The sequence below is a fragment of the Mycteria americana genome, chromosome 2 (genome assembly GCF_035582795.1).
Source record: "Mycteria americana isolate JAX WOST 10 ecotype Jacksonville Zoo and Gardens chromosome 2, USCA_MyAme_1.0, whole genome shotgun sequence".
NCBI lineage: Eukaryota > Metazoa > Chordata > Aves > Ciconiiformes > Ciconiidae > Mycteria > Mycteria americana.
Window position 1 is genome coordinate 159,599,026 of NC_134366.1, and position 18,719 is coordinate 159,617,744.

The 18,719-nt window shown below is 37.7% G+C and overlaps 1 protein-coding gene across 1 annotated transcript in view; it reads right to left on the bottom strand.

The window, feature by feature from the left end:
• Positions 1-18,384, bottom strand: part of EIF3H (eukaryotic translation initiation factor 3 subunit H) — an 89,612-nt gene extending 71,228 nt beyond the window's left edge. Inside the window, exon 1 of the mRNA XM_075495166.1 lies at positions 18,226-18,384. Within this exon, the coding sequence (XP_075351281.1) occupies positions 18,226-18,345 (120 nt within the window). The 5' untranslated portion in view covers positions 18,346-18,384. The remainder of the gene's footprint in view (positions 1-18,225) is intronic.
• Between the last annotated feature and the right edge of the window lie 335 nt (positions 18,385-18,719).

An 18,719-nucleotide genomic window follows, 5' to 3' on the forward strand; every position in this document is an offset into this window, starting at 1 on the left:
CAAGATGCACATTTCTGTATTTCTCTAAAGAGAGACAACAGAAAGTCAAAGCACTGAAGGTTCATTTACGATTGTGTTCCAGAGAGCTGAAAGTCACCACATTGAAACCAGATTTCCAGTACCTGTGCTGTGTCTTACAGATACAAAATCAAACAAGAGAGCGCTTCTGTTATCCCACTGGACATGATGTAACAAGCTGATTTACGGTCTTAAATCAAGTATTTACATCTTTTTGAATGCTTAACGTTTTTTACCACCCAAGAAAACTTTGTCGGCACAACCACTAGCACCAATTGCCCGCATCTGGGGAGAGAGTGTAAATAACACTGTGTTATGTAGCTGTTTTCAAACCAACCATAACCAACAGGGGCATCAAACGTGGAAGGTGCCAAAACGCCCACATGCCCTCAATATTTAATGCTTGTGAAACTGTAATCAACATTCAGCTTGGCAAAAGCGTCTTGAAAGCTATCACCACTAATAGCATCTGATATATTTTGAATACATCCGTATCACATATGGAGCCTTCTCCATATGAATTCTTAAAAGCATGAACTTTTACATTTCAGCATTATGGTATGAGCAATTTTACTTAAAATCCTAGCACAGACAAAGTTCAAGAGAGAATCATTAATGTATTTTTGTAAATGGATAGATCTCAACTATCATGACTAACAACAACTCACGTAATTGAGTTTGAATTGTGCTAAAATCAGAGATGCCTAAAATTAAGACATCTACCTGACACACACAAAATGCATATATGGCACCTCTGGAAAAACAGTTAGTTCACCTGTTTAATAATATCTAAATGAAGACATACCAAATTTTACACTAATTTAGTGGCCCTGCCTTATTCCCCAGCACAGACTACACCAAAAGCAAATCTACAGCCTGTGTTGTACTGAAACTTAACTAATTAGCTACACAGAAATTGTATTTAAGTAAACAGTTCTGAAATTCTCAGGTAAGCATGAAATGGCTTTGTTTTTAAACAAAGACTTGAAAAAAAATAAGAGAAAACTAGAGCAAGATATAGTGAAACATGGGCAATGTTAACATTTTTTAATAGTTCCAGATGAGTGTTTTTTTACACACTATGGATAAGTGCTTATCCTACACTTAAAAAAGACAAGTTCTGGAAGCTGACCAAGCAAAAACTTGCCTTGAGCTGATTTGTCTCCTGGCTACAGCACCACTTGATAAGATGGTAACAAAGCCTCTCAACTTTCCTGCCAGGAGAAAAGGAACTCCGAAGTAAATTAAAGATACCACTGCAACAGTTAAGAGTAAGAAAACATATGTCTAATACACATAACGCTCTCCTCTGGATGACTGAGGAGACAGATGTTTACATACACACATAAAAAATTCTGACTTAATCAGTGCAGTCCACAGAAACATGTTCTAGAAAGCACTGTCTGACAGATACCGTGTCAAAAGCGTAAAATCAACAGGTTGATAACCCTCAATCTTTTAGGTGTTGGATATGAAGCTTCATGGCATAAGACTGCCACTACATCAAAGTTGTGCCATGAGGTGAACTGAAGATTAGAGGTGAAACTGAATTTTCCACATTATACTAATCTTGAGAAATATGACAATCTCTACTGAAAATCAAACCCTGAATTCACTTAAATGCATATTCTAGATCATCTGCAGAGTTTTGAATTTTTCTAGATTCTCTTATTCAACAGTACTGATTTTTTGACCATTCCTGACATGATCGATGTCTACACATTTATTCTTTTCTTCCTCATGCTTAACTTTGGAATAAAAGCTCTTACAACTGTTAGACCAATTTTATCTCAGAAGTAAAAAAAAAAAAAAAAAAAATTGTTTTCCATTAAGACCTTCAACATCTTATAGTAATTGATTTGACAGATATCTTCAATCCTAACTACGATTGGTAGCCAAAAAAAGGTATTTTAATTCCCTGACAAGTAATCAGAAAGATACTTAATCTGAACATACTGTACAAAATCTGAGGCCAAAAGGACCAAACTGAGTAGACCTGAAAACCAAGGTAACTTTAAAAGATGTTGTTTCTGAACAGCAAGTTCAGAAATAACAAGTCTTAGCCCTCACTGTTCTGTCTAGCAAGTATAATAGTCATCCTTTGGACAGAAGGCCTCAAACGCCCCACAATGTTTTACCTTTATCTTGACTGGCTAGAGCCCTAACACCAACATTTACATAGCCTTTGAAAATACAGTTCTTGGAATAGTAAGCTTACATTTTATGTCACTCAACAGCTAATAAACACCAGATATTAAAACCTTATTTCTGAACTTGACAGAAATTTGGGGCTTAAAAACAATAATCATACAGGAGGCATAACAGAACGATGCATGCCATTTCATACCATCTCAATCAGGTGCAAATATCAAAATCTCTTTTTGACATGAGAGTTGAAGTTTCCTGGAGCTGAGCCTGAATTCAACTATTATGAACAATGAATGCATATTGATCTGAGGTGGTCCTCAAGCAGGGGATTACCACATATTTTTTCATACAGAAATTATAAATCATACGATTCTGTTGGGTTTGTCTCATGTAGGCCCTCAGTACCAAATCATTTTGGAAATCCATGTTAAATTGAATGGAAAATATTCCATCTTGGGGGCAGGAACGTTACATGCTCCTGTACTATTTGAATACTTTTGAGTATTAGGAAGCACATGAAAAGCATCCAAAGCTTTTTGTTCCCTGGGTGACTTACTACATCAGTTAGTACCATATCACCTGCTTAGTTTGTAAACCTCAAGATTTCAGATGATTTAACTACAAAAGGGAACATCAGCAACCTTCAAAAAGGAGTGCAGCTCCACAGTATGTATGTTAGGCTGAAGAAAACTACCCAAATCATAACAGATTATTGATGTAACATCCATATTTTCTGTCACTTCTACTTGCTTTAGGAACCATATCACCCTGTAATTATACGAATCTCAATGGTTTTCCATATTACCTCCTGCCTCATAAAGTGCTTATAGCCATCTAACTCACTTTCCTGTGGTTGTGGGGTTTTTTTTTTTTTCCAACAGGACAAAGAAGGTGATAATATCCATACATAGCATTAAGCTAGATAGATTATACCTTGCCACTTTATCTCAGCAAGCAGCTGACTCAAAGCACAACTCAAAGTCAGTGACAGGCCAAGAAGCATTTTATCACTCCTTCCTGAACATTAACTGGTTATGTGCACTCTTTGGGCACGGCTGGAAAAGCTGTACCTTGCTTACCCTGAAGCTCAGTCTAGAAAAAGTAGACATTCAGTTCATTTGTCACTTTCTGTAACTGTTACAGAGATTATGTGTGTATCAGCAATACGTTCAATGCAAACTGAATGCAAAGCTTAAACCACCACCAGGTAATGTCCCTTATACTTAATAAGTATCTGCTCTTTCAGTTGTTTTGTCATTTCGCTTTTTACGAGGAACTACTACCAAACTGCTGCGATTCAAGAGCTCTAGAATTTCCCTTCAAGCAAGAGGGAACCCAGTCTAACAAGAACAGGGCCTTCCTCTATGGCGATACAGCCTGCCTGCACCTTCCAACAGTCCCAGTCTTCCAGCGAAGGTGGTCATTCACACGGTGCAAGTCCAGACTCACTACGGATGCTGCCAAGTGATTGAAACATACACTGTATTTACTGGAAGTAAACCCAGCTGCTTCTCACTCATTCTATTGGGTTAGCTTCTCACTCATTCTATTACTGGGACACTTCAAAAGCTGTAGGGATTAAAAAAAAAAAAAACAAAAAAAACCCACAAAAAAAACACCCACCCCCCCCAAAAAAAAACCTATTAAAAAAAGCTACTCCATGTTATAAAAATCACTGGGTTTATATAAAACCAGACATAGAACATGAAACAAACCATTAGTTAATAGCTAGAACTAAAACTAGTAAATATCTTATCTAAAATACAAAATGAAAAATATTTTGCCACTGACATAAATAGGTGGAATTCAGTGTGAAGAAATGAAATAGTACAGACACTAAGCCTGTTTCTGTACAAATACAACATTAGAAGGGGAGATGACTGGGTTTTGGTTAGAGGTCTGTTGTTTTTTCATAGGCTGTGGTTTTCCACGGCTGTGGCTGGGAACTTAGGATAATCAGCTAATGTCTTGTAGGTACCATGAAACATCTGTTTAAGTCATTTATTTACTCATGTCCAAGTGAGCTGCTTGTTCTTGCAAAGGGAAGATGTTAAACACAAACTGCAGTCCACCAAAGGAAAAAGTCATTAAACAGTGGAGAAAAGCAAAGTTTATTAAAACATAGAAACATATCAAATATTAATCAAGGTGTGTTTTACCAAACAGACCAATCTCTTCCTGATTTTTGTCCCGCTACATTTTCATTTGGTTTTGGTTGTTTTTTTTTTAGACTGCACAACAGTTCAGGTTAACCATCATCTCCATGGTTGTTCGCAAGCCATTAGTACACTTTAAATACTGCCTCAACTTAAGTAAAAATGTACCATTACATCTGTGTATTTAAATTCTCCATTGCCCTGTTCACACACTGGTATAATGTATTTCTCGCAATACAAAGTTTCATAACACATTTCACAGTACATGGATTCATGCTCATTCCCATGGAAACCATCAGGGCCACAGGCACTGCAGTATCACTTCCTTGTAGAAACATTTCTATAAGGCAGCCCCAGGACTTCAATCGTACGAGCAGCAGTGCATTAGATGTTATTAGCGCACTCTTAGGAGGCAGCGATAGGGCTGTAATAAGACAAACGTCCAAAATTCTGCTAGTTGCAAGTGGGACGGAACATTTCCCCAGGACTACTTAGTGTATTATTTCTCCTATTTCACAAATCTCACCAAACTCAAATCTTTTGAAAACATTCAGTACTTTAGGCACTTTTTGTAAATTGCCAATACAATTTGTATTTATTATTTTTAATGAATTCAATACCTAACCATCAGTTCAAGAATGAAAGCTGATGAATATACTCCTTTAGAGCACAACATATGGAAATTATATAGAAGCAGTAAAGGCAGGCACAGTTTCAACATTTTCCGCTCAATACACCAGAGCCTTACACTTATACTTCAACATACGGTCAATACGTATGTTCTGTGTATTAGTGAATCACCATCATTCAAATACACTACTAGCTCAATAAGCACTGTGAATATTTGCAAGTAAAGGTTTTCTCTTCAGCATCAACTTCTAGCAGCTTCCTATAAAAAGATTTAAAGATGACAGCCAAAAGCAGCAGTAGCAAATTTTGTTTACCAGCCTATTTTTTAATCAGATTGTGCCAAACTTATCATTTTGAAGCTGAAGAAAAACTGCAAGACAGTTACCCTTATTTATTTGACCTTCAAAAATTAGTAAAATAGGGCAGAGCTAGATGGGGAAGAGGGAGTGGGGGCTGATCTGAGACTACTGATCTTTTTCAAAGACCACACCCTGCACAGCAGAACTGCAATACATATACTATTTAAGGGCGTGTCTTACGATCATGACTTCCATATGCATTCAACAGATGCTTCCAAGTAACCAGTAAAATCCCTACTGGACATGACTTCCATGTCATTTTAATAATTTATAACCTTTTGTGCAACAATTTTTTTCCACATTCAAGCACATATCCTTTCTGGCAAATGCTTGGCTACGTGCTAAGGGACTGCGACAGAGACAGATCCTCCTAGTAACAGGTAGCGCAATCCAGAGCACAGAGCCTGGTCTGAGTCCCAGCTTTCCTGCTGACTTAAAGTATAAAATTAAGGAAAAAAAACCATGACAGTCAGTTATTGCTGGTAAGCTTCAGCTTCCCCGTCTTTCAAATAAAGATAAGACTTGCCTTTGTATCACCATCTAGCTGAACACGGCCCTGTGAAAACCACTTCCAGAAGAGCTCCATTTCTAATAATAGCTACTGTGACAGCGAGATTAAAAACAACCATTCTAATCTTATCACTGAGAGCGCCAATGGATAAGGCAGTATGGCTTTCAGATTGTTCCCAAAAAGTGATATGATGGCTGCAGTAAATACCCTATATGTCATCTGAAATTTAAAAAGCTTTAAAACAGTTAATTTTTTTATAATAAAGTAATAGTAAAACATAACTGAGTCTTAAGTGCTCAAAACTCAGTCCTATGTTAATGAAGAATTTTGTCAATGAGATTGCTTATTTTCCTCAGATATGCATAAAAACCACAAATATTGACAAGAAGTGACTTAAACCTCCAACTAAGATCCTAAACACCAAAAGGGCACAACACTTGCATAACACAAATAGCTATGTATATTGCCTATTGCACAGATACGGGGCTCCATGGAAGGGGAAGGATGCGCAGCAAATGGAATGCAAAGCAGGATACAATGTTTAAGCAGAACAAAGGCAGAGACTGACAAGCCTTATATGCTCACAGCAACATCCAAACCCTCATTTCCAGCAAAAGACCAAATATTTATAAAAGAGCATTAGCCTGTTATTGCATGCACACGGCAAAGTTCAGGTGCAGCTTCAAACTCCAATGAGTAAATAAGCCTCTCTATTAACTTTAAAATTAGATTAAGTAAAAAAAAAGTTAATAAAATGCTTATCTTAAATAAGCATCCACATACAAGTCATTCAAGAATATTTCCACACTTACTCCTCAAATAACCTTGTGTATGCACGTCACAAAGGACATTATTAAAGTTAAATCAGTTACCTTGTCTTTGTTTTGCATTCTTGATTTTAGACTATTGGATAATCTTACAAAATACTAACAGGAATTCTTACTATACAGGCATGAAATTTTCCAATTTATTACATTAACAATGTACTTACTTTCCATTAAGATGATACCATTTAACGCACGGTACCATAATGTAACTGGTAAGCATTGTTGTTAAAGCAGGTATCACATCTCTGCTATCTTAACACTGCCTGAAGATTAAAAAAATATGAACGAACAGCATGCTCAAAATTGTACCATCATTGAGAATGTATTTTGAGCATGTGTGTAAATATGGAAAAATAAAACACAAAGTAATCATATCCAAAAAATGTTTCTGGCAAAGAAAGATTAATAAAAAAATACTATAGCAACAATAAGCTGAAAATACATTATCTTCTTTCAAAGACTAGAAAAAACAGGAGACTTGTTCCTCTTCTTACAAGGCCTCTCATAAGGTCTGCAAGATTTATTTGAAAGGTAGAAGAAAAAGTCTTAAGACATAATAGGGCATAAAAGATGTTCATTTTATACATACCACAAAGCGCCTTTCAGTATCTGAACCTGCTGGTTTTCTGCCCGCAGCCAAGATTCTGTATCTTGTACACTTCCCTCAACTATACCATGCTGCATGCCAGCTGCAAAGGTCTAATTTTGTTACAATAAACTGAAAACTAAAGGAGAAATATTTAACAATGTTTCAGTGTGCAAGAGGACATAATGCATTGTCTCAGCAACAAAGCCAGCAATTGTCACCTCCCCACTTGTAGATATCCAGGTCAAATTTAACACTTAAATAAGACACAAGATAATGCTTATTGTCTCATTCGTTTCTGATGTAACATTTTAAACATTAAAATGTGGTAAATGATTTCAAAAACTTGGTGGAAATATTCTTTTCCTTGGTATTAACACAGCGAAATAGGTATCACAAGAGCACAATTTACTGTTTTCAATAGCTGTGCATACATAATTACAAGGCAAGAGACCAGTTTGATATGCACATAACAGGAACAAAAAAATGAGAATTTTAACTGTTAATGACAGTAGTATAGAGGGCAACACATTGTTTCTCCTTGCACACAGCAAAAAAAAAAAAGGGTGTTTTGAAATAACATTTTCCCCTTCAAGTCTTGAAGTCTAACACTGCTCAACACATTAAAACCACCTCCACATTTAGATTAACTCCTTTTGTCAGCACACTAGTTTCACGGTATGAAGTGATACCAGATGTTCTAGTTCTAAATGCCTCACTAGAGTATACTTACCATGACACTTAGTAGATGCTGAGTGCACCAATGCACTCTTACAAATCATTTAAAGTTTGTGCTCTGTTAGCAAGTATACCTGCTATCCATTGACAAGACACACTGCAGTTTTAATCCTCAGACCACCATGACGTGGGTACTTTACCTGTTTCAGGTTAAGAAATCTCAAAGGGGATAGTGTCTATACTTAAAAATTAAATCAATAGCAAGAATAAGAGTTTACAATTTAAAAAAAAAAAACACCAAATGTCTCTTCCTTGCTGGAAGAAACCACTCACAGATCCAGAACTGAAGGAAAGTTAGCAAAGTTAGCAAAACAACAAAAAAGAAAAAGCAACGAATGGATCTTTTTTATTCTGCTTTACATAGAAAAGCACCGATGTAAGAAGAGGCATAAAGAATATAGAAAACAGATAATATTCTTGGCACACTTCATTCAACTCTTTACCACTTTGATTTGTGCCACTCTTACTCTAGTAACAGACGAAGCTAACTCATAAAATGCAGCAGGTCAGACACTGTGGGACATTTTCCATAGAGTGCTACTAACTGTCCTGCTGAAGTGTTATGAACGAGGCAGCCAGCCGGGGGAAGAAGGGGTGAGAAAGCCAACGCAGTGTCATGCCTCAGGACTTCACTGGCACTTCACTAAGCCTGAAAAATGGGAAGTCTTATACTCCAAGGAGGTTCTTCCCCTTTCAACTTGATAGTACATATCAATGATTTCTCTTCTGAATGTAAGCACGGATTATATGTCAGAAGTTCCCCTCTGGGTTAGATTAATGCAACTCATTGTACCTGAAGATTAATAGAAAGTATATATGTATCACGCAACTAATACAAAATGCTTCTGTCATCTTCATGGTTCAAGGTATCCATGAACACATCAAGCTAGTATTCAATTCATACACTAACTCTCAGTGCCAGCATAATCTGATCTAAATTTTTAGGGAAACAGGTCAAGGAAAAGTCAAAGAGATTAAACTTCAACTTAAAATTCCATTTGAACTCCTTTGGAGGACACACAAAACACAATACAGCCTGAAGGATATTATATCCTAAAATCTCCTTCTACAGCTCTGCAATATCAAGAAACTGTACAGAGAACAGCAGGCAGAACACATAGTCTTGACATTCTTGCAAAGTCTTCAAAAAGAGTAAAGGAGAAGGTAAGAAACCACAAGAAAAGCTAGGAAAAGCACAGTCTTCACAACGTAACAAATGTCAAAGATTTTTACGCAGTTCAATACAGGCTTCACTGTTATTACCAATTACTCAAATACTACAGAAATTGATTGCTTGCTTTCTAAGCGTGTCAAAAGTTGTCATTTGAAAAAGTGCTTAAACAAACATTTGCAAGATGAGTCTCAAAAACTGATTTTCAGTAAACATGGTACCTTATTTAATTTACTATGATCAAACATATCATCCTAAAGAGCTCCTCACCCAAGAAGCCAACTAGGCTTTCCCTATTAACAGCTGGGAATACAATCCTCTCTCTCATATGCCTTTAGGACAAAAAAGGCTGGTAATAAGAAAACAAGGCACAAGCAACTTAAATACCACACCTATGAGCAGAGTAACTATCGAAATTCAATAGTTCAATAATGTTAGGGTGTTTTTAAAAAGGTAGATTCACACATTTTTATCTATGTTAAAAAAAAAATAAATAAACCCTCTACATACCATAGATGAGAATACAAACCATTAGGCACACTACAACATCACCAAATCAGGGATGATGTAATGAAGCTTAAAGTAACAATCTTTGATGAAATCAGTCGTATCTGACACAAGAGAAATATCTACACTATAGCCACACTGGTGCAAATACAAATGCAGGCAAGGCCTACAACTTCTAACCATCTTCTTGACATATTTATGTTTTAGCCAATGTATGTTTGTATTTAATATAAATAAACTGACAAGGATATCTTAAGGTTTAGCTTAAGTTCTATACAAACTTTAAGAAGTACACCTAAATATATATTCAAAGACTCACAGAATTAAGTAGCTCAAACAAATATTACCTGGCATTAGAAGATCATCTTGAGTATTAGCATGGCCTCTAACCCTCATCTCGGAGTTTGATGGCCTAACGATTCAGGTATGCCTCATCCATTGCTATACATAAAGGCTTCTGTTAATGAATATTACTAGAGCCTTTAACTATAGAATGGCAATTTGTTACCAGTATTAAGGCTTTCCACACTAGCAGCTATGAAGATAAGGAACAGAAACCTATAATCGTTCTGAGAAACCTATGTAGCTTTTGTTACTTTCTACAATATGTAAAATTTGTGTGCAATGGGCATAAGTGTAAAAAGAATTAATACTCAGTGTTTTAATAAAAAAAGAAACATCATTCCTATTAATGAAATAATAAAAGCAATGCACTTATTAATGCTTTAGCATGTTGTTAAAGCTCCAATTATGTTTTTATGCAAAAGCGATGTATAAGAAAACTTTATCCAGTCAGTCAACACTGTTCTCCAAAAGCATTACTAAATATTTTAATGTACACCTAAATTCAACAGGTTAAGATTTAAAAAAAAAAAAAAAAAAAAGTCATATATTGGTGCTTAAGGATTTAGTTGGATGAGGAATTATTGTCCTTTACTTTTACTCTCCTTCCTAGAATATCCTCATGCAGAAGATTTGCAAAGAATGAAACAGCTTCCCAGTAACAACATACTTCCTTGTGACTACTCTGAAGGCAAACTTGATAATAAAAAACAGTTATTTGGCCTGGCAGCCAGCACAATTGCCTTGCTAGAAGATCCCCATCTCCCAGCCCACAGCTATATTATTTTCCCAGAAGAAAGTTTCCATATACCCATTATCTACATACTAGTGGTCAGACATGACCCACAATCCACCACATGGAGTAACTAATTTTTGAATATTAGTTCAATTTCTGTATTACATAAGCTTTCGTGCTCATCTAGTAAAAATGTTACTCATCCTACCTGATCTTACGTCTCTGAGTGATATACCAGTTCGTCTCTGCTTTTACAGTTTTATATTTTGCCTGATATCACTACTAAAACTGCAAGAACTGCAGAAATACGCAGAGGAAGCCCTTAGTAAGTGCAATTTTAGACAGTTGAGTAGGGTTAGAAGTTTAACTAAAAAAGTATTCTAGAAAAGTCTCCAAACTCTCATGGAAATTCAGAATCTCTTATTAGGACTACACCCTTTCCTGGTACTTTCAATAGTAGAAAATTTTAAAAACTGGGCAATCTGCATGCTGCTTCCTTATACAAAACTAAACTTTCAGGTATCCCAGGAATAAGCTTACCCAAGAGTACAAGTTTGCAAGATTAGGCTACTTAGCAATGGGAAACCAGCCTGTAAATGAAAAACAACCAAAGTCTCACAACATCCTACAGCCATCAACCTGCTACTTCCAGTAAAGCATTGTTACACTGAAACTAAATAATATTCATATGTATGATTATTTTGTTGAAAAGAACATTAATATTGCAAAAGCAAATGCTGAAGACTTACTACAAACATGAAACAAAATTACCCTGCAAACTTCCATTGTAATAATCTAGCAAACTGGAAGGCAAGACTTTTTAATGACAAACTAACTTGTTTTATTTGCTCTCATGGTCAAAGTGCAGCTACTTTAGTACCAGAGTTTCTGTCCTCTTTGCCTTATTTACTCACTTCGCTGTGTGAGGGAAAGGATGCAAAGGTACTACAGAGCAAACAGTCGGCACTCATACAGTTCAAGGCTATAATCCAGTGCATATGTAAAAGAGGTCAAATAAAAACTGCAACAGCAGAATAGTAATTTTGGGGAAAACCTTATAATTTAAGAGATAATAAATATCAGGAAATAGAGCTGATCAGAATTGTTCATTACACTCTCTTCCATGGTTATAATGGTTCTTATTTAAAATTGCAGATGCAAGAAATCCAAGTACCTTTATCATTAATTCAATAAGCACAAAATTAACACAGTATTTCCTTTTCACCCTCTCTCATTTCAAATCTTCCACTGGAAAACAAGAAAATAACAGCGTTCTGAAGAAAACAGCAATATTCCACAAGTGGGTTTATATCTGAAACCCTGTACAGCAGAGTAGTGTTTCATGACACAGCCATAACAGCAAACAGAAACAGAATTATTTTTTGTTACGTTATCTCCATAGCATAGTGCAGATCCCAAATAAGTATAGGACAAAGAATGAAAAAGAGGAAAGATGATGTTCGTTAGCTTTAAGGAAAAAAACACCAAGATATGAAAAAACCTGAAGCAGTTGTTCCTGCAATTCCATGAAAAGATTATTTTCAATACAGCTATCTCTATAAATCAACAATACAGCCCCACTAACCACACTCACAGAAAATATGTGATTTTTAGAGACAGCTACAAAAGTTTTAGGTATGCAGTTGAAGTTTGAATCTCATACTTAAGATCAGTTTTGTAGAAATAAGGAAAATTAATATTTATACCCAACTTTACAAATTGAGACCACTCAGACTAATAAGTGTAGGTACAAGAGTCTTGTGAAGTTCCAGCAAATTTACGGACTTTATTCTCCATTTTGACATCACTAAATGCAATCATTTGGTAACCTAGCCTTCTCCCTTGCTATCTTGCAAGAAACAAGAACACACAAGTATCTTTCCTTTTTGTAGATTAACACAGAAGGTTACTTGACTGCACAGGTAGGTACTCATAAAAGAAAACTGCCACGTCTATTCAGCTAACCTGAAAATTTCTTTCCATTCAAAGGAATAACTACTGCTTATGTTCTAAAATCCATCAGCTTACAGTTTGAAATTTATTGCACCTTACTGAAGGAAAAGAATATAGTATCAGTGAAGCAAATCTGATTAATTTCAGAAGCTGAATTCCAAAAAAATTCAGCCCCCACTAAGAATTTCTAGAAGTAAAGTAAACAAGAGTCCATCAACACCTCTTGCAAAAAAAAGAAAAAGGTAAGCAAATTATGGCACCGCTTTACATTTATTTCAGACAGCATGTGATAATTATTACCCCTTTGGGGAAGATCCTGAGAGTGGCTTTTGAGTTCCTTGCTATGAAGGGTCATACAACTGTGAAACCGAAAATCTAGCAAGCTTATAAGCATTGAAGAAACAGCTCTCAAAGTCATGCACAACCCCATCTAAACTCACCCATGAATTTTGCCAGAAATATATAAGCATTCAAGCTATAATATGGTTCTCTTATACACCTGGACCCCACTAGCTACACAAAAAATCAGAAGGGCCTCCAGCAAGTGTAGTAAAAGCTACACATTACAACAGTTGTTGTATTTGTTGCTATTTCCCCATTCAGCAGGAAAAAGGGATCAGACAATCTGCTGCACACGAGCAACTGGGAAGAAAGCCTATGTTCTTTCCTTCCGTGCATTCCTTGTACATATACACCAGAGCTGTGCTACCTTTTCTCCTCCTCGTGCGAAGCTTAGAAAAAGCATATGTTATATATCCTTTCTTGCAATGAAAAAGTGAACAGAGACAAAATTTAATTATCTACAAGGGACTCCTAGATGTCTGGTCACAACCACAACTTTTCCGATCTGAGTGGTGTGCCTGCAATTAAATAAGGGTTGCAATCAACTTTTAATGCACCTGGTACATCTAGAACTAGCTGCCCTGATCTGCCACCAGGCAGGTGAGAGTATGCAGAAGCCCCAGAACTAATAAAAACCAAAGTAATTTTTAGTCTTCATATGTCTGAACACTGCTCACATTCTCAAATGGCAAAAGATTATCATAAGATGATCTTAACGCTGTATTTCTTTTAAAACACAACTACGAAACAGTTTGAGGTGACCAAATCAGATACACATGTTCCAATAATGTCAGACACCAAGTCAGTAGAATTAATAGTCTAGTTCCCTATAGAAGGAAAACTTACACAATGTCCATGCTCATACATGTTATTCTTCCTGTACTTCCAAAGTTGCTGGTGATTTTACTAAACTTAAGAAACTAAACTTATTTCTTCAAGAGAGCTCTTTCCTATGGACTCCATGCAAGTAGATAGCTGAGAAGAGTAAAGAAATTATTTGAAGAATAGCTCATTCACCTTCTAAAAATGCCTTTAGAAAGCAATCCGCACAAGGTAAAAAAAGCTTACAGTACTCCAAACGGACAAATAACTTCAAGAAGGTGTGAGCTCTAATTATGTCTAAAAGCCTACTGCAAACCAAGCTGTAAAACCCAGTCATGCTTTTTTATTTTTCAGTTCTTATATTAAAAGCATCATTTGTTCTTCTGCGATTATTGCAGATGGACACTCACTATAAAATTTACAATTACTGTTTCTAAGAGCTCCAGAAGGCATTTAAGAGTCTTCATAAAGCTCCTTGTAGTCATAATCATCACAAGTTTAAGTAATCAGGTAAATGCTAATCTCTCAAAAAAAGCAGAAACGTGAAAAGGCTGCTTATCCACAGCCAGAAAGAAAGAAAGAAAGAAAGAAAGAAAGAAAGAAAGAAAGAAAAGGAAAAAAAGAAAGACAAATATCCTATGCATGTGATCACCACTACTGTGAACACAAGTTTTCTTTGGACTGCTTGAATGGAGAACACAATGGAATCTCCATTCAAATTTCTACAACAGGAAGCAAAGACAACAAAATGTGATGTATCGCACTCATCTTCTTATCTTTTTCTCAGGATGGTCAAAAACAAATACAGGAAATCCTACATCTCATCTGAAAGAAAAAGCACACTATAAATGTGAGTATCTGGAGGGTTATTTTTTACCCTGTGAATTCTAATTTCTTAGAAAGGCTAGACCACCTACATTGGAAACCATTTTTCCTATAGGTTTATTCATTAAGCATATAATTTTTCTGATACAATGCTCTATCAACAAAAGCTCAGTGTAAAAACTTAAATGCATGGGATACTTTGTTTGCTGAACCAATACAAGCTGAATCAGCACAAGCAATTTATGATGGCATAAACCAGTGACATATTAGGACTTCCCATAATATGCAACTAAAACCATGTTATATCCCTTACAGTCGTACAAACTCTTATATAGACTACACACCCCTGCTCACTATGGATGAGTTAAACACCGTGATCTGTAGAACATGCATAGGCTGCCACTACTAATCTTTATTACTAAATAAACCCAAAGCAGATCACAATATTGTCTTAAAACGAATAATAGAAATCTTGTACTTCTATTCCTCACATAGTCTAAACTAAAACACCCACTCCATTCAATAATTCAGAAGATGACCAGTTCCAAGAAGAGAGTACCTCAAAGGTCCCTTATTTAACAAACCTCCTCAACATCAATGGCTCTGAATCCACATGCAGTCAGTCTTTTTCTGTGTTGTAAAAGCAACTGGATAGAGTCAATTTTCTTCAATATTGCGGGTGTCCCTTCTATTCCTGAGCTGGATGAAGGACACCACCCACTTTTGCTTATCGCGCCTTTAAAAGATGTTCCTAATTCAAAAGTGCCAATATAACTGTATACAAAGATAATTTCTGTCTGCTACAGATCTCTCAAAAATTAATCAGAAAACAAAAGCACTTTCAAAATATCAAAACCAGAATAAAATACTTGGAATCTCATTATCATGCTGATACAGTAGCTAGTCATATGTATCATTTGATGACTGAGACCTTAACTATCTAGCAGAAAAGCCAATAGAAAAAGGTACAGACTTGTATTCTTCCCCTCCTTTCTGTCAAAGTGAAGATTGGAAATCTATGTACACATATAATTTCAGAAGCCTTTTATAAACAAGCATTCAGGTACTTCAATCAAGTTATCAAGTGTCTACAATGTAAAACAGTTCTCCCTCAATGTTCCTAAATTTTGGTGCTATTATTTTTGCAGAATACTCTAATAGTACTAACATTTTTTAAAGTTTACATGAATTTAGCCTATCTTATTAGTTAGAGTTTCATTGTTAGCTTTTACTCCTGCCATGGCAGTGCTTCTTAACTTATTACTGTGTTACCTGAAACAAAATTGCACTTGATCTAAATCCAAATTACACCATTATGTAATAAAATAAGGAATTAATCAGATTAAAATAAGAAAGAAGTTAACTATAGGATGCTCTACTCGTACCAAATATAAAAGGAGGCCAGAAAAGTAGGTATTGCTGCATCATTATGTATTATGTTTTACGGTAACATACTGACATGTAGAACAACTTCTCTTCATTACTAATATTATTTTCTTTTACTTTACTCTTCCTCCGAAATAACAAGCTTTCTAAACATATACAGAAGACTGATGCATCTTCTATTTTGCATACACAGACCAAAAAGCAACCTACATAGCATGTCTTTGCTTTCAAAGCAGTCCCATTTGAAAGGATTACTTCTGCCACTGCCAAGAGATGAGGCACCAGTGGAGAGAAAGAGATCGCTAACTTCCCTGACACCCACCAAAATTCATCCCCAGTTTTGGCACATAATCACCCTGGTCATCATCAAGTTGACTGATGAAGTCTTGTTACTTTGTGAGAGCACAGATGAGACATTTAAACTGTAAGATATTAGAAATGTTTTAGCAGAATTTCAGTAAAACATTCTGAGGACTTGCAATGGGAGCCACCTTGTTTACAAAGCAAGCAAATTTATGCCAACACTTCTCTTCACCGCTTCTTCAGAAGTTTGTGAACCACAATGTTACTGTCCTGAGAACACTCTGTGTAAGATCCATTGGGGGACATCTTCAGCAGGTGGAAAGGTGAAAGCTTTCCACTGTTTACAGTAAGTCACCTTCCTCTGTACAGACTGCATGCAAGAGGCACCACTGTGCTGTACCAGAAGAATACACAAGGACAAGGGGGAAAAAAAAAAAGCATAAAGGAAAAAGTATTCATCAGTATTTGTTGGACTGTCAGAAGCAGACCATCAGGGCCACTCACAGTCGATTTGAATGAACAATAGATCACAAAGCAGATTACACATCTGATAGAAAACAGCTTTAAAACACCTTTTCTCTTTATTTCATTAAAGCAGGAACAACAGTTGTTATTAAGTCCCAAACTGATAAAACAGCTTTTACAGCCACAGAAATGGAATTAAACCTGTATCCTGCTCTTAACTATTCCCTTTTTCATTATTCCCTCAAACTTGCTAATAAAAAGCCACACACACACCACCGTCCATCTGGCTCTAGCCTGCTTGCAACAGCAGCAGTCTGCTGTCAGCTGCTGTATTTTTAGGTCTATGTTTCACAACTGGTCAGTTTTCACCACTCCTTGAAAATGCTATGTGCACCAAAGCCACAGATACACAGACAGTTGAACAGAATACTGCAGAAATACTCTCATTAATTCAAATTTTCTCTTTCATAATAGCCACTATACACAAATAAGTTATTCTTCCTCTTCCCAAACATTGACTATACTGTGTAACTTGAGGATAACGACTGGAGACTATGACTAATAAATGCCAAGTAGGCTTCAAAGCTTGCCCCAAAACTATGATCTTCCTTCTCATTACCAGTATACTGATTCTCCTTCACACTTCAGCTGTACAATGTTCTGCTGACACTTGGAAAAGATAATGAAGAAGTAACAAGCAATGCTTCTACCCTTAAGACATTTAAACAACTATTTTTTCCCCATTTTATGTCATTGTGAGTAACGTCAATTGTATGAGATGTGAACTGACACAAAAACATCCAGCAGCAAAGCCAAGAACCAACTTCAGAAGACACTCTTCCACTTAAGGTCTGCAAGGATCACCTCTATTAGGATGGCTTCATTCTCCACTAAGCCCCTTCAGTCCGTCGTTTTCTTTTATTTCTTTTTAATAAAACACAGTAGGTGTTAGCAGTCCTAATAGAGAAGGCAAAAAGCACAACGGATGAGGGAAAAACCCGCCGTGCTCACCATCTCTTACACCTGTGTAGTTTTCAACAGTCTGAGCTACGAAAGGTGGACACAAAACCCGGGCACCAGGGCAGCGGAGCTGAAGGAAGAAACGCAATATTTAAAAGCAATTAATTCCTGCCCTGGGCCGGCCTTCGCTTACACAAGGGAGTCGTTCCTCTCCCCGGGGACGAGCACACAGGGAGCCTGGCCGCGGGTTAGGAAGCTCGGGAGGAGAATGAAACCGCTCCTGCTCCTCGGGGCGCCACGGCGACCCCGGCCCCGGGACGGACGCTGTCCCCCGGCCGCGGCACCGCCCCACAGACGGGACCAGCCCCGCCGGCGGCTCCACGCGGCCGCAGCCGCCCCGTCCGCCCCTCCGCCAGAGCGGCCCCAGCCCCTCCGCTCACCAGCCCGTCGATCTGCACTTGCTTGACGGCCGAGTCGCCCGTGGCGGCGGCCTTGCCTTTGCCTTTCGAGGAGCCGAAGCCGCTGCCGGCAGCCCCGGAGCCTTCCTTGCGCGACGCCATCTTGCCCCTCGCACCGGCCGGAAAGAGAAAAACGAAACACCGGAAGCGATGGCGAGGCCGCGGCGGCGCGCAGGGAAACGGCTCCGGGCGGAAACTACACGGAAGGGAGGCGCATGCGCGGTGCCAGCGTGGGGTGCCGTGGTGGCGGGGCGGTGGCGGAGCTCCCTCACGGCCCCGGGCGCGCTCCGGGCGGGGTGGAGCGGCCCTCGGTCGGCCTCGCCAGCCGACACGGCGGTCCCAAGCGCGTCTGGAGCAGGAGAAACCCTGTGCCTTGTGCAGGGCGCCTGTGGCCATCCCAACTCGCCCGACCTGGGATGGGAGAGAGGCCGAGGGGGCCTTCCTCTCCACCTTCCTCTCCACGTGCCGGATGGCGA